General features: G+C 38.4%; 1 protein-coding gene across 1 annotated transcript in view; it reads right to left on the minus strand.

The window, feature by feature from the left end:
• Window positions 1-17,405, minus strand: part of LOC150089717 (uncharacterized) — a 100,461-nt gene that overhangs the window by 41,523 nt on the left and 41,533 nt on the right. The window contains exon 2 of the mRNA XM_090368759.1: window positions 791-1,026. Within this exon, the coding sequence (XP_090224885.1) occupies window positions 791-1,026 (236 nt within the window). The remainder of the gene's footprint in view (window positions 1-790; window positions 1,027-17,405) is intronic.

Here is a 17,405-nt window from a genome sequence, read left to right on the forward strand (position 1 = left end):
AGATGTCAGCATCAATAAGACATTCAAGAATAACATTCTCCTGCATGTTATTCTTGAATTGCTTATTAATTGTGTGGATCTAAAAGGATCTCGCATACCTAACTCATGAAGTGCAAAATTAAAATCTATTGTAAAACTAACTTTAAAATTTTTAAAATATCAAAAAATTTAAAATCACTAAATGTAACACTAATTTTTTTTATGCAACATGTATAGATTTTTATAAATATGTGCTACCTGTTAAACAGCGCTAATAATTTTTTTCATTTCTGTATCCATTTCCATAATCCTTTTTTATTTAATTTAATTTAAAAAATTAACTACATTTTTCAGTATTGTATACATTATAATGTCAAAATAAAAATATCATAAAATGCACAACTTTAAATTATTTCATGCCTTTATTCTAAGCATAATTGAATGGTGGAGAAAGTCCACCATGGCACCTACTTATGTTATTGAACCTACTTAGCTGCACCTTTGTCCATAAGCATGTATGGACAAAGATTTTACAAAACTTGTAAGATAAAATAAACTCACTCCACACAGCCCATACCTATTGAAAACTCACTACAGGGAATCCATCCATGTTCAGAAATCACTAGTGAATGGGTTAATACAGTAAATGTTATCTGGTTTGCAGTGATTTCTTCCAGTTTTCTGCATAAATATAATGATTATCAGCAGATTTGATTGTGACTGATAATCACAGTAGAGAACATTATTAATGGTTGTTATCAATATTAGGTATAAATTATGCTTATTAACACTGATTAAAAGTTCTACTTACTCTGGATAATAATGAACTTCCTTGCAGACTGTCCTTCCTGTTTCGGGGCAATACTGTGGACCAGGGAGATAGTTATGTTTCGGTGGACGTTTTGGATAGGTATAATCAGTATAATAATAACTGCTACTAGTATATGCTCTCAGTCCAGGAACAGGAGCAGCATATGGTATACCGTATGTAGGCAGAAAGTGCAGAAACAACAGGAACAAGAAAGTAGTTGCACTTGGAATTTGTATCTATATAGAAAACAAGAAGATATAAATGATGTTTAGTTGAACGGTTGTTAAAACTGTAATAAACTAGACAAAAAAATAGATTTAATGCATAATGATATGATAATTAATAATAATAATAATGAACATAATAATAATAGAATAATAACTGGCAAACCCCAAGAATAGACAAAATTCACAACTATTGGTATAAGAAGTTCAGCTGCACTCCCAGCACATAGCAGAGCAGTTCACCCAGATGATAAGGCACCTCGACACAATCCCAGTCTCTGATTCAAGAAATCACCTATCTGAAGGCTAATGACAGAGACACTACAAACCGATCACCTGTCTCCCCCACAATGTACAAGATCCTGACCAGCTGCATAACTAAGATGATATCAGACCACTTGGAAACCCAGAACTTCATTGCCAAGCAGCAGGAGGGATGTAAGCAGATGAGCAAAGGATGCAAGGAGCAACTGACCATTGATATAGCAGTTATGTCAAAGATCTACAAAGTCAACCCAATATTGACACACTTCCTAGAAACAACTATGGTGAAATGAAGAACTACCATCAGGGTTGAGAATATTACGACCAAACCAATTGCGATCAGGAAAGGAACCTTCCAAGGAGATGCCCTGAGCACACTATGGTTCTGTCTAGTACTCAACCCACTGTCCACCATGCTTAATAACAGCAAGTACAGATATATCTTAAAAGAAGGGAGGAGGAACTTGTACTCACTCACTCCCTCCCTCACCTAATGTACATGGATGGCATCAAACTATATGACGCAAGTGAGAATCAACTCCAACAGCTACTCCAGATCACCAAAGAGTTCAGCTAACATCAGGATACAATTTGGCCTAAAAATTACAAGACTCATGGTGACTCAAGTTAGAACACAAAGAGATCAAGGTCCACCTGACCGGTATACCAAGGAGCCTGCTAAATATAAAGCTGAATGGCAAGAACATGGTCAGAGCCATAAACACCTACGTAGTCCCAGTAGTAATGTACTCCTTCATTATTACAGATTGGACCAACACAGGACTGGAGGCAATTATGAGTTCGACCAGGATAATGATGACTAAGAGCCGCCAACACTACCTGAAGTCAGCCCTTTGAGAGACTAACTACAGCCCAGGAAAAAGTAGGGAGGGGTTTGACTGACCTCAATGAATAAGTGAAGGCAATTAAAATCTGCAGGATTACTTCCAGAAAAACACAGTGTCAATCTACCAAGTCGTAAGAAAGATAGACAAATGGCACACACTGCTCAATCTCAACAAGGGGACCATACAGAGTCAGACAGAAGAAACAAAGCTGAAAAAGACACTCCATGATAGACACTACAATGACCCCATCAAGACTACATACACAAGATGGCTTCCAATGCTTGGCTCATGAACAGAAGGCTCTTCCCCAAGACCAAAGGATTCATGCTCGTCATCCAAGAGCAGTTAATCAACACTAGAAACTACAGGAAATACATCACTAAGGACCCCAAAATAACAGACATATGATGACGATGCCACCTGGCCCCAAAAACAATCCAGCACATCACTGTTGGATGCAGGGTGATCATTCAGATGGAGTACACTCACCAGCACAACCAGGTTGCCAGGATAATACATCAGAACCTAATGCAAAAATACCAGTCGATCAAAGAAAGTATATCATATTACAAGTACAAACCTCAGGCCATCCCCTACTCACAAACTATACTGGATCATGCCATAATAACGGACAAGATGATGTCGCACAACAGACCAGATAACCACCTCATCAGAAAGGAAATGGTGGCTACCTGATCAACACAGTCTTAATGAAGGTCACATAATTCCCACCATAGAGTTCCTCTTTTGCCCATCTTTCTGTCTATTTTTCCATCTGGGTGGGTATCTCCTTGTTGAAGATGAGCTGGCTGTGCTGCTGTCTATCTTCCTTATAGCCTGGTAGATTAGTGCTATAGTTTTTCTGAAGTAATCCTTCAGGTTCTCAGTTGCCTTTTTTCTGTTATTCAATGAGATCTGTAAAACTTTTCCTCCTCCTTTGCAGGCTGTTGTTAGTTTCTCTATGGCCACATTGTCACCCTTCGTCATCATTATCCTGGTCCCTCTCATGAACTACCCAAGCTCAACGTTGAGTCCACTCTGTGACATAATTAATTTGATATATAATATGTATGTTAGTGTGACATCATTAATTTGATATGTAATAGATTGTATATATGCATTTATAGTTGTTTGATGTCATTGTTGTTGTTATTATTATTATGTTGTTGTTATTAATATTGTTATTATTTATATAAACTTTTTCTCCTTTATGGGTTTTTCCCATCCCGCAACAGGTATTGCTGCATAGTGTGGTTACTATGTCTGGTTACTATTATTATCATGGTCAGGGAATTCTCTTATAATCCTACAGGTATTCAGGATCATGGCTCTCTGCAGTTCCATGTAAGTGTTCTCTGGGAGGCCTATTGCTGCTATGTTCTTATGGAGGCTCTTTGGTACCATGCTGGTGGCTGACACGGCAATTGAGATGGTCATTACTTGTTCCATATGCCACATTTCTTTGACTTCCTGTCTTTGGCCTGTGTATTTCCTTATCTGTTCCTCATAGGTTTTTGGATGTTGCTGGTTTTGGGCACCAGCAACCTCATGTCTGGGAGTGTATCCCAACCTCCATAGATAAGAGGGCTTCCAATGGCTCACCAGTGAGACACTCTTCCCCTGAGACCAAAGCATTAATCTAAGCACTAATCTAATCTAAGACCATCTAATCAACACTACAAACTACAAAAAGTATATTGCCAAGGATCCCAGAGCAAAAAAGCAACACATGTTGATGCAACCTTGCCCCAGAAATAATCCAGCACATCACCACAGGATACAGAGTGATTACCCTGATGGAGTACATGCACAGACATGACCATGTTGCTAGTATATCAGAAACTAGTGAAGAAATACCCTGTTGATCACAAGTATGAACCTCAGGCCATACTACAAACCCCTAACCACAAGCTGTACTTGGACTGCACCACAAGAACAGACAAGATGATACCACACAACAAACCAGACATAACCCTCAATGACAAGAAGGAAAAGACTACCTACATGATCGACATAGTGGTGCCCAACACCGGCAACCTCCATAAACCTATGAGGAAAAAACCGGGAAGTAACAAACTAGATACAGAAAGTTAAAGAGATGTGGTATAGGGAACATTTAAAGACCAATCACTGTCAACCACTGGCATGATGCCAAACAGCCTACATAAACAACTTGGCATCAATAAGCCCCCAGAAAACACTTACAAGAAATTCCAGAAAGCAGTGAACCTGAACACCTGTAGGACAGGCAGAAAGTTCCATAGATGGACATAACCACCCACGCACCTGATATCATTACCTGCTGTGGGCTGGAAACAAACCCATAAGGAGAAAGAAAGATAACAATAAGAAGAAGAGGGAATGATTAGCCCCACGGTTATGATGCCGACCACCACTATCATGGACCTGGGCTCGAATCCCACCACGGCAGAAAAAAAAATAATAAAAAATACGGAGGAGGGGGGAAAAAATTGTGAAAGTCACTTCATTGGATCAAGGTCGAAGTGACGGCTGAGGCAGAGACTGGTGCCATCTGGTTTCACTCCCATAACTACCACCCACCAATGAATGCCAACACAGGTCCATCTCCATACATGGATAAAGATGAAAAGTAGAAATATTGAACATACTGCATCAAGTGTCACATTAGCATTAGCAGATGCATACAATGCAAGAAACCAAGCTTATACAGCATCAGCTAAAAAAAAAACCTTCCATTTCACTCATCTACTCACTCCAAATGATTATCCAGCTAAGCCTTAAATTTATTTAAGCTATCAACTTCCACAACAAGAGATGGAAGTCTGTTCCAGCAATCAACTACCCGCTGGCTGAAGGCAAATTTCCACACATCTATTCTACAACTGTCTTTCCTCAGTTTGAATTTATGCCCTCCCCCCCAAGTTCTTAATCTGAGCAAGAGGAAGAATCCAATCAGCATTGAGCTCGCTCAACCCATTCAAGGCCTTATACACCTCAATCAAATCACCTCACACGTGCCTAGTCTCCAGGTGCTGCAATTTGCAGAACTTAAGACTATCTTAGTAAGAGCACCCCCTTTGTTCCCCTCACCAATCTTGTTGCCTTTCTTTGTACTCTAGAAAGTCTACATCCTTCCTAAAATGAGGCCTACAGAAATGTACACAGTATTCAAGGTGTGGCATGAGAATCACCTCCTTGTCTCTGCTAGCAAAATTCCCATATATCATTGACAAGACTCCATGATCTGCTCTGGCAGCTCATCTGCACAACTTAGCAAACTTCATATGTGACTGTACAATTAACCCCAGGTCTTTTTCACTCTCCACTTCCCTGAGTGTAATATCACACAGTTGGTACGTTTATCTTGGGTTACTGCTACCCATATGCACTACTTTACATTTGGCAATGTTAACTTCAGTTGTCACTTCTCAGACCATTTTCCCAACTTATCCAGACTGAGACATTAAGCCTGATATATACCTTCATCAATATCATTGATAAATACACAAAACAAAAACAGACCCAGCACCAAACCCTGGGGAAATCCACTAATAACATTAGTCCATGAAGAGCAGTGTTTACTGATAACCACTCTCTGTCTTCTCCCACTCAACCATCCTTTTATCCATTGTGGCAACTTGCCCTTAATGCCATACTGCTCCAATTTGAACAGTAGTCATCCGTGTGCTGTAGTATCAAAAGCTTTCCTAAAATCCAAGTACATGATATCAAAATTATTCTTTGCATCCAATTCTTTTGTGACCACATCACAGTATCCAATCAAATTTGTCAGACAAGACTTCCCCTTAAGAAACCCATGCTGTGTCTGAACTATAACTGCAGTCTTGTCTAGATGATCCTGCATCACTTCCTTAATCAGTGACTCCATTATTTTACCCAGAACAGAAGTTAGACTAACAGGTCTTTTTTGGCTGGTGCAGCATAAGCCTCAGGCTTCCTTGCACCATATGATTAATAATAATAATATTCCCGACAAAAACATCAATACGATAGCGGTAGGAGTAGCGAGTTGTAACTTACGAAATCAATAGCTAAATTTAAAAAAATACGAACGCCACTAAGTCTATTTAATTTTTTTGTAAAACACAAATTAATACGCTAACTAATCAAAAAAACACTAAAATCTCAATGAAAACTTATCAGCTTGCAGCAGCTACAGAAGTCTACGTCTTGCCCAAGCAACACCAAAAACTAATAAAACACTTGAAGCATTAATAAAACGTGAAAACAGTATTTATTAATTTAATAAATACTGTTTTCACGTTTTATTAATTAAAAAAAAAAAAAAATCTCGCAGCATAACATATACGCATAAACTCGACAAATGCCGTTTGAAGTTGCGTGGTTTCTCCAGAAAGCAAGATTACACTGTGTATGTGCAAGCGTTCACTGGTAGTCGATGTACATTCCAAAATAAAATTGGATTAGTCTTTGCAGTCTGGTGTCCCTTTTGATTGATCGTTGCGAGCAGCACTGATTGACATTCCTAGCACGCTATGGTTAGTCCAAGCTAGGGTTTTATCCCCCACCTTGCCGCTGTTTTAAAATCGGATCTTGTTTTCCGATTTTAAAACCAAAGATTAACCATAGTGGGTTAGGCATGCCAATCACTGCTACTCGCAACGATCAAACGGATGGGGTATCAGATTGTAAAGACTAACCTAAAATTGGTTCAAAAGGAATTTTAGAATAAATAATCTTAGAGAAATATGACAAAATTGCTAAACACTTATTAATCTGAATTTGTTTATTTTTTTATTAACTTGGAAAGGGGAAAATAACATTCGAAAGAGGAAGCCCTGTCCTGAAAGTTGCTTAAGACGAAGTTGTTCGCGCAGAATGATAAATAGCTCTAGTTGAAGCCAGCAAACATTCTCATCGTAGAATAGCCAATGTATGCCAGCCTTTTTGCCAAACGACTTCTTCCCCAAGTCAACTAAGCAGTTAAAAACAAGGTCTACAAAAAATGCCCTAACACTGCGTGGTCAACAGTAACAATAAATACTTTGTAAGCACGAGGGGGTCGAACTGCTTAGTGGACAAAGAGCGGCACCCAAAATTTTTGTACTTTTTTTTTTTTGCAGCAGCAGCAGAAACATGCCACAAACACTATTGATGCTGGCGACGATCGCCGTTCCCGAGCCAGTTTGCCTCTGGAGGGCTTGGCACACCCAGGGTCCTGAGCTCTCTCTCTCTCTCTTTCAGGGTAATAGGGAAATTTTTTTTTTGGCTGATGCAGCATAAGCCCCAGGCTTCCTTGCACCATATGGCTAATAATAATAATAATAATATGTTTACTAGTTTGCGGAAAAAGACGTCAAACATAAAACATATACATGCAAATTAGGCTTCGGTCCTAGCAGCGATGCAATTTATAAAATACTTACATGCAACCAGTATTTAAACAATAATACTAATTTATTATTATTATCCATAAGGTGCAAGGAAGCCTGAGGCTTATGCTGCACCAGCCAAAAAAAAAATCCCGTGTTACCCTGAGAGAGAGTCAGAAGTAGAAGGGAATCACCAAGAAAGAAGAATGATGATATCCAGCTCAGAACCCCAGGTCTGCCAAGCCCATACTCACCAGATGTGGGCGCCTCCATAGCCAGGTGGGAAGGAGCAGCAGTGCGTAGCATACGCTTCTTGATTAGACCGGGCTTCGAGCCCGTCACCACCAAATACAGAGGATGCGGAAAGGTCAGGGAATGACCACCACATATCCCGGAGCAATATGGCCTTAGTTGCTAATGCTCCTAAAAAAAACCAAATAACAATAATAATAATCACCAGATGTGAGCCGACCGGGCTAGCCAGGCGGGTAAAGTGCCTGCCTGGCAACCCAAAGGTCGCGGGTTCGAATCCCGCCTCGGGCTTGGACATCACGATAGTGCCGCACTATCCGGTTGGATCTCACAGCCACGATACACGAAGGAAGCAGGAAAAAACTAGTTCCTTTGTGTATTGCCACATCATACGATAAAATAAATAAAAAAACCCAGATGTGAGCCCCTGGGGTAAATAAAAAAAATGAATATGCAAAGCACAGAGCAGTAAGATATTACTACTCTGTGATGCAAAGATAACTAAAGATATCGTGAGAACGAGCATAGCCTTGTGCAGGCGAAGTTTTTACTGCTCCTGGAATAGAGAAGTTTTTTCTGTTTTATTAGCTTAAATTGGCATATTAACTTATTTTCTAGAGTAGCTTTATATTCCTAGTTACGATAATTAGTTTAAAGTTTAACTTAGATAGAGATTTTGTAGGTAAGGGTATCGGTAAGGGTATCAAATGCATGTGTTACAAGTTGCAGCTCCACTGAACGAGAAGTTTTTTAGCCATATTTAGCCGCTTTATTGACCAATTGTTATATTAAATTATTTTTTATAAGTAGCTTATAGACCTAGTCAGGATCCTTAGTTTATTCTGAATTGAGACAGCGAGATTTGGAAGTTAATTATTACTTAAGTGTCCGTAGATTTACCGTTCGTAACTTGCCGCCATTGTTATACATACAACGTTATATCCCGAACTAGACAGCGTTAGCTTAGTATAGTATAGTATAGTATATAATATAATATTGCCAATTAATCATTAAAATCTATTAATCTTGTTAATCTTCATTGTCAATTAAATTGTACTTTTTAACTAAATACACATAATGACTTAGATTTTACAAACGTAACATAATTAATTAAAACATAACTTGATACGGAAGTTATATAAACGGAACTCGTAGATAATACTCGATACTTAAAAATATATATAGCGTTATAACTGTGTTGGAATACAAGTTTAGGGTTAAAATTTTGTAGTGAAATTGAAATTTTATTGAAATTAAATCGAAATCATGATTCAGACCAGAGCAACAAAGCAAAAGGCTCAAGCTAATGGGAGCGCTGCGGATCAGGGGAGAAGTGAGAAGGGGGTAGTTGCACTCTGAATCACAGCCTTTTAAAATGCACTGCTTGCTTGATGTTTGTGGAGCAATCAGATACAGGACATAACATTGCCAAGGGGGATGTCTTTGTGTGTGCGCGTTGTAAGGAAATCATGCAACAACTCAGCGTTGTTATGGGCCTATATGAGAGCTTGAAGGACAGAGTGTATGCCCTCGAAGGATCTAAATTGAGGGGCCCATCAAGCTCTCAGCTCCCCACATCAACGCCAGAGCTTGCATTTGGTCATCACACGACACAGCGGCAACCCCCAAGGCAGAATGCGCTGGTCCCACAGGAACTAGTACTTGTTGGTGACTCTATTGTCAGGGATACGGGGAACATGGTATGTAAAAAGGATAGGTGCAACATCATCAACCTTTGCCAGGGGCAAAGGTTGATGATGTTGTCGAGCGGATATCATCTTTTAAGGGCACAAAAGGTGATATAGTTGTACACGTTGGCACAAATGATATTAAGAGTAGGAGACCGGTGGAATTACTTAACAAGTACAGGTCACTGTTGAAAAAAAGCCGTGAATTAGGGTTGAATTTGAAAGTGTCTCCAATTCTGCCCAGACATGATAGGAGGGAGTATATGATGAGAGCCTTGTCGATCAATTCAGCCTTGGAAAGGCTGTGCAAGGCTCAAGGGGTAGAATTTTTTTCAGCCAGGTCTGTACTTGTTAACAGGAGAGACTGCTTCTACAGGGATGGGATACACTTAAATAGAAAGGGCGCAAAAATATTTGCTGATGTTATCGAGGCAGTGTCATGTGGGTCGGAAAACTGCTAGCTTGATGGGGATACAAGGACTAATAGATTAACAGTAGCCACTGGCAGAGGTGAAAGTGATTCTTGCACTGTTTCTATTGGAATGAGCAGAAGCCTGGAAAACAAGATGCAGGATATTTCAGAGACTGCTGGGAGTCATTGCGGTACAAGTAAACATATGGGTTGTGTTAGGGTAGCTAAGAATAGGAACAGGTGCATGTATACTTGGGTGTACACCAATGCTAGGAGTTTGGTAAATAAATTTGATGAATTTGAGGTATTGCTCGAAACATCAAAGCAGATATTGTTGGGATATCAGAGACGTGGTGTCACACAGATATAAGGAATGCAGAACTGGAATTTGGGGAGTACAATGTGAACAGGAACGATAGACAGGATAGGAAGGGAGGAGGAGTTATGCTATTAGTTAAGAAATACATAAAATCCAAGGAAGTGAAGCCAGTCGACATTGCTGGACAGTGCAGTGTCAAGTCAGTTTGGTGTGACATAAGAATTGGGAGATCAAAATTGAGAGTAGGAGTGTGCTGTAGGCCTAATGACTCTGATGAGAATAATAAGAAACTGTACAGGTAAATAGAGTGGGTAAATCAGAGAGACTTATAATGGGAGATTTTAATTTCCCAGATATTGACTGTAATTTGTGGATTGGTTACTCACACACTTGCAAGGCTTTTGTGGATTTGTTGTATGATTGTTTTCTATATCAACATGTTCGGGAGGCAACTACAGGGAGTAATACTCTTGATCTGATTATCAGTAGTGATTCTTCATGCATTAAGAATCTGCAGATAAAGGAACCACTAGGTGGCAGTAATCACAGTGTACAAATGTGGGATTTACTCAAAGAGGTAACTACCATCAGGGGTAAAGGGAAGGTTTTTTGCTTTCGTAAAGGCGACTTTGATGGTCTGAGACAGTATTTAAATTCTATACAGTGGGACCAACTGATGATGTTACCAACAGCAAATTCAAAATGGGAATCATTCAAAGAACTTATCTTGGAAACTACTAGGCTTTACATACCAACTAAGAAATATTGTTCAAGGTTTAGGCCTAAATGGATGTCAGATGAACTAATGAGACATATGGCAGAGAAGAAAAATGCATGGGATACACATAAATTAATGGGTGACATTGAAGCCTATGATAGATATAAGCTGGTCTGTAACCAAGTCACAAAGGATATTCGGCAGGCAAAGGCAGATTATGAGAAATCCTTGGCAAAGGAGGCAAAGAAAAACAGAAAAGAGTTCTTTACCTATGAAAACTCTAGAAGGAAAGGGATGAATCAGATTGGTCCACTGGATATTGATGGTTCAACAGTTGAGGATCCTGCTCAGGTGGCTAACAAACTAAACGAGTATTCTGCATCTACATTCACACATAAGGAGTTATTCAGGAAGGGGAATGCCAGAGGTGAAGTGAACTCTGGCAGTGAGCTGGATGATTTTGTAATAACTGAGAGAAAAGTGGAGGAGAAATTGTTGAGGGTAAACATAAAAAAACAGGTGGATGGGATCTATCCAGTTATATTAAAGGGGGCAGCAAAGGAAGTAAGCAAACCCTTAGCCATAATTATGAGAGTAATAATAATTGTAATAATAATTATGAGAGCTTCTTTGGGCTCAGGGGAGGTACCCATAGAATGGAGATGTGCAAATGTGACCCCAATTCACAAAGGCTGACACAAGTAATTATAGGCCTGTGAGTTTAACTTCTGTTCCAGGAAAATTAATGGTGGCACCGGTTAAAGAAGCACTGCAGGAGTATAGTCGATTAATATCCGAATTTTTGACCGTAAAGGAAAAAAAAAAAAAAACTATTAAAGCAAAATTATCTACTGCCTAATTGTTTGGTACGACATTTTGAGCCAAAGAAATATCATGAGCAATAATGTACCTTTTTAAGAGGTTAATTTGAAGATGCTAGCTGTCTCCTTGCTTTAAGAGAGACAACAGAACACCTTAAAAATTAAAGAACAGATGATAAAGTTAAATGATTTCTAGGCAATACAAAACAAGTGGCAATTGAAATGGAAATTGAACCTGAATTTGAGCAAACAAGAATTCGTCGCCGAAAAAATAAGTTTGATAACAAACACCGCTAAGAAGTTGAAACGACAGAGAAGGGAAATTTTAGGATCCACTTTTACAACATTACAACTTTTACAACATTTTTAGACAGCACAATTCAGTAATTGAAAGAAAAGTTTCAGCTGATCGTAAAGCATAACCATCAATTCCCATATGGAGTTAGAAATTCTGCATATATATGATAATCAGTCTCTTCATCATCGATTTATACGAAGAATTAGAGAAACCATTATATTTGAGAAACCATTTCGAATGGTTATTCTCACCGAAAATCTCTCGTTGAGTGTGTTCAAATAATTTTATTATTATTATTAGTCACACAGTACAAGGAAGCCCGAGGCTTATGCCGCACCAGCCGAAAAAAAAAAAAAAAAAAAATTCCCGCGTTACCCTGAGAGAGAGAGAGAGAGAGAGAGACATAGTACTAACAGCCCACCATCGTTAGGGTGCAAACAGATGATTTGGCTGTCACAGACCGACCGGACTTTGCCGAAATTAGGTCTTCCTGACTTGTGTGTGTCACCTGAATATCAATCCCATCACCGTTTTAGAATCCCAGGTAGCAAGCACAACTTGGTATTTAAAATATGTAAAGCGGTCTTTATACCCTGAAACCATAATCTATAGAGATTCCTTAAGCGTGCGCTGTATCTGCTCTTCAGTGTTAACTTCCTCCAAGTCACCCCTATTTACAACAAATTCGAATAACTTTAGCGCAGCTTCATATAAACTAGCAAAAAATAATCTTCTGTTGGACACCCGGACATTCTGGAATCACAGGCAATGAAAAAGCAGATTTTTTTTCCGCCAAGAATGCGAGTCTCATAACATCAGACATTCAGATACCTTACACCGATTACAAACATGTCATGCAATGTACCGGAAGGAAAAAATAGCTGTCCATTTGTTAGGAGAACAAAACCAATAAATTGTTTCAGATTAAAAACTATCATAAGTAGTGGCCATCAAGCCTCAGAGGGAATAGGAAGGAAGAAGTTGTACTTTCTAGATTGCGCATACCCAAACTCAACTCACAGTAAAACATCTTATCCTTGATTGCCCATTATACTTGAGAGAACGACAAATAACTTTCTCTTCACATCTACGTTCCTCTAACCAACTTATTTTCCAGAAAATTCTTGGAGACCAACCAGATATAAATGATCTCTTTACCATCCTGAGAACAATAATCAAATACCGTACCATATAATCTAAATCCACCTGTTTATCAAGCCTGTACCAAATAATATTGTAATGGGTGCATTATGGCCTTAGTAGCCCTTGAACCAATAAATCAAACAAACAACAACTTGGCATATCTGAGAGAATGTCTGCCACAGCCGCGAGGACCAAATTCTCCAATGGAGCAAAGATAACTTCTAAAGTTGATTTCAATCCTTCTAAAACTCAGCCCTATCTCATATCTCGCAAAAAGGATTCTTCTGCTCCTATGCTTATCTTCGCTGACACTCTGATTTCTAGGCAAGATCATATATCTCTATTGGACTAAGCCTCTCTCTCAGGCTTCTAGATTCCATTCAAAAGAGGGAAGTTATGTTAATGACTCATCTTTCCCCTTTCCTTCCGCATTGGCTTCTATAATTCCCGCTCTCTCTTCCAAAGCAGTCTGAACACGTGCCGCAACCAGTCAATATTATTTTACGGTACAAATTCAAACTCACTGGACCAACTTTTCTTTTTCCTCATTTATTCATTCAACTTCCATTTTCTGGAAAAATCTCCTTCATTTCCTGAAAATTACAATCTACAGAATTTGAAGTCTAATGTCAACAAATATCTTCTCAACTTTCAACCCATGGGCAGTATTAAGTATTATAGGTTCTAATACCTCTCGTGTTTGGGGTTTCATAAAAAAATATAATAATAATAAATTCATTATTCTGCCATGGTCCTTAGAAACGGCCGCCGTAGCCGAGTGGTCAGGTATAATTACACGTGCTTTGAGTGACTGGGGTACAAATGCGTGATTGCTCACAACGGTGCTGTTTCTCGCGTTCTCTGTATTTTGTTAATTCCTCTGATCGTGTGGTCGTCCCGAAATATAAAGAGAATTTATTTATTACTCCTAAAATACTTCAATTGTTTTTCTTTCTCATTTTAAACAATCTTTTATTATCAAGATTATATTATTATCTCTATATACATTAAGTTTTCCTCTTAATGATATTTATTCAAACCAATGGGAGAAGAGGGCGAGGGCAATTACATCACTACAAATGAGCAGGTAAATAATTACATTTTTTTCCTCCACTGAAAGACAACTGCCTCCATAACATTTACCAACCTAGTGAACGTGCTTCAGTGTCTAATACATGACTACGCCCAGCATCATTTGATGTTTCATTGTAATGTGAGCTGATGAAGGGACCGATATAATTTGTATATTTGTAAATATTTTAGTCCTGCTTTTTCGGATGCAACAATATTCCTTATGCATTATGGAATCCGAAGCAAAAGGCCTTTTCCTAAGTGACCTATGTAAATGCAGGTAAATAATTACATAGTAATATTTATTCAACCTTAAATGCTACGTGGGGGGTAGCCAATGGGAGAATAGGTATGCGGGTTAAGTGGTACAAGTGGGTGGGGAAATTACATCACTACAAATGCACAGGTAAATAATTGCATTGGTAATTTCTGATTAGATATCGATCAGTGCATTTCGACAGGTGTCTTTTATGTAGAAAAGATTTGACTTGCTCTGTCATACCTCTACAGTTTACGTAGGAAAGCGTGCGCGAGGGTTGGCGAGCAGGGGGCGAAGCTCCCTAGTTATATATTAAAATATTATATAATATTATTAAAATTAATTGTAAAATGAAAGGTGAAAAAGATTTAATTTCATAAGAAAAAACACAATGCATAACCGTGGAATGTTCCTTCTGTAACCAGTAAGACATGACTGGCGGAGGTTATGCGAAGTATGTATTTTATGACTGATGGCGAAGAGTAATAAGTTACAATAACCAGAGTAAATGTCACACTGGAAAAACCCCTTTTTAATTAGTGTATCTAGTTAAGTGGAGTAAAAATCCGTCTTTTATAAAACAGAAAGGCCGCCATAGCCTAGTGGTCAGGCGCGCAGTACATAAGTACACGTGCCTTGAGTGACCGGGGTTCAAGCCCGTGACTGCTGAATACGGCTGTTTCTTGTATTCTGTCTATCTTGTGAACTCTGACCGTTTGGTCGTCCCGGAGTATAAACAGAAAATTTATTTTATTTTTAGATATGTACAAATAAAATGTTTGTAAAAAAAAACTGTATCATGTTGTCCCCAGGACCGTACTTAACACTTCTCGGGGCCCGAGGCACTGAACTCATGAGGGGATACCAGAGTCAAAAAAAAAAAAAAAAAATAGATATATAAATATAATCAGAAAAGAAAAAAAAATATTTTTATTGATCTGTTTAAACACAAACATTGCAATACAAAGATCGCTTTAAAAATTTGAGATTGCAGAGGCCATGCGAGGTCTCCTCTATGGTGAGGCCCGAGTCTAGCGTCTTATGCACCTGTTCATAAGTACGGCCTGGTTTTCCCGTCCCGAAAATGCCAAGGGAAAAGGGAAAAAAAAAAAAAAAAAAAATGGTCACTAGAGACAGATGCAGACAGGAAACAATTTTTGTGACGCGGTCAGTTTTCTAGAGAGAATTCACACTTGGGCCGAGGGCACTCTGCGACTGCTGACGTCACACGGCAAGGAAAGGGTGGGATACCTACGCCGAAAAAGCGTTGAGAAGGCAAGGAAACCAACCTGAATATCACGTTCTCAAATTCGTCAAGGGAGGGAAGGGTTGGGGGATTGCGAATGCTGCGGTCAAACGGCAAAAAATGGGAAAAGGATGAAGGGGCTGTAGGATATTTCTTTGTTGTGCTTTAAAGTACAGTACAGTACTGTACTTCGAAGTTGTAGAACTTTTCTTAAACTTTTCACAAGGTTTCGGATAGGATCGGCAAGTAATACATCACGAACCGGCGGTTGAGAAACAGCTTTATTGCAAGTACCAATTAGTGCGGGGTAATTGTGTATGACAAAGGACAGTAGTACTCATCATGAAGGCCCCACTGTGAGCATTCTGCCTTGGGCTCCGCACAAACTAAAACCTAGCCGCAAAGGCGGAATTTGAACTGCTAACTGAGATGAACAGTACTCGTGGAAATATCCATAGAAAAGGCACGCCTCAATTGAATATGGAATCGAGTCAGTTTATGTAAAACAACCTCTGGTGGTTTTAACTGGTAATGAAGATTTCATTAATTTATTATTTACACAAAAAATTATTTATTTTTCGTTAGAACATTACTTTTCCACAAATTAGATAGGTATCTGCCTAATCGTTTAATTTCAAAGTTATTATCGCATTATAACAACGAAATTTTTGTTTGTTTTGTTTTAATAAATTGATTATCTCTTTCTTTGAGAAAAAAACACCAAGAAAAGCACGCGACACTGGAAACTCGAGACAATTTTTCTGTGGCTGAGCTTTAGCCACCCTTTGACTGGTAAAGAATAGCTCCAAAGCATAGCTATGTTCATGTGTGGGTTATTTATTATATGGACACAATGAGAGTCAGTTTTAAAGTGGCATATCACTTCGTTCTAATCACGAATTTGACTATATATCATTAAATCATTTATAACATTGGTTACAAATACAAACCAAACTGAAATCACCAATAAATATAAAAACGTATTTACTATTATTTTTAGGCAGTGATATGGCACTTTAAAACCAGCCGCCACTGTGTTTATTCAAGGGGATCAAATCAATTAAGCAAAGTGAGAAAGTTTTGGGGATACCCACAAATGTTAGAACAGCATTCTGTAAAAGAGCACTTCACCCTACGTCTTTACCTGAAGAATGATTTGGACATCTCTCCACATTTTTGATAACGGTAATAAAACACGCTTTACAATTAAAAAAAAAAAAAAAAAAAAAAAAAAAAGAGAAAGACTAAAGCTTTGTTGTTCCTGAAATTTCCGATCAGTGGAAGAAAGTCATTGATAAATTGTACAAAAATAAAAGTGTTTTGTAGAGTATATCAATGACAAATAAAACAAAAATTTTGGGTGATTTCAAATGATAGAAGTTAATAATTTAAATACTCAATGTATGACTATTATTATCATATATGGAGAATGGAATATGTCGGTAAATAATTACGTTAACCCCGGAAATAAATGAACATTTTTATTCTGAACAGAAGCAGTACAGAAAAAAAACGCAGAATGTCTGGAAATGATGCTTTTTTTCTTTCTTCAGCACAAAAAAACAAAGAGAGAAAAACAATCAACAAACATGGTAACAGGAGGAACAGGTTCATAGAGGGATAAAATTACACAATACTGTACTAGCATATCACGTAGAGTCGTAATAAGCATGTCACGGATGCTTTCCTCCTTGGTGGTGGCTTCTCCAAGGAAAA

Source organism: Mastigoproctus giganteus, chromosome 2, assembly GCF_048544385.1.
Source record: "Mastigoproctus giganteus isolate SK-2022 chromosome 2, ASM4854438v1, whole genome shotgun sequence".
NCBI lineage: Eukaryota > Metazoa > Arthropoda > Arachnida > Uropygi > Thelyphonidae > Mastigoproctus > Mastigoproctus giganteus.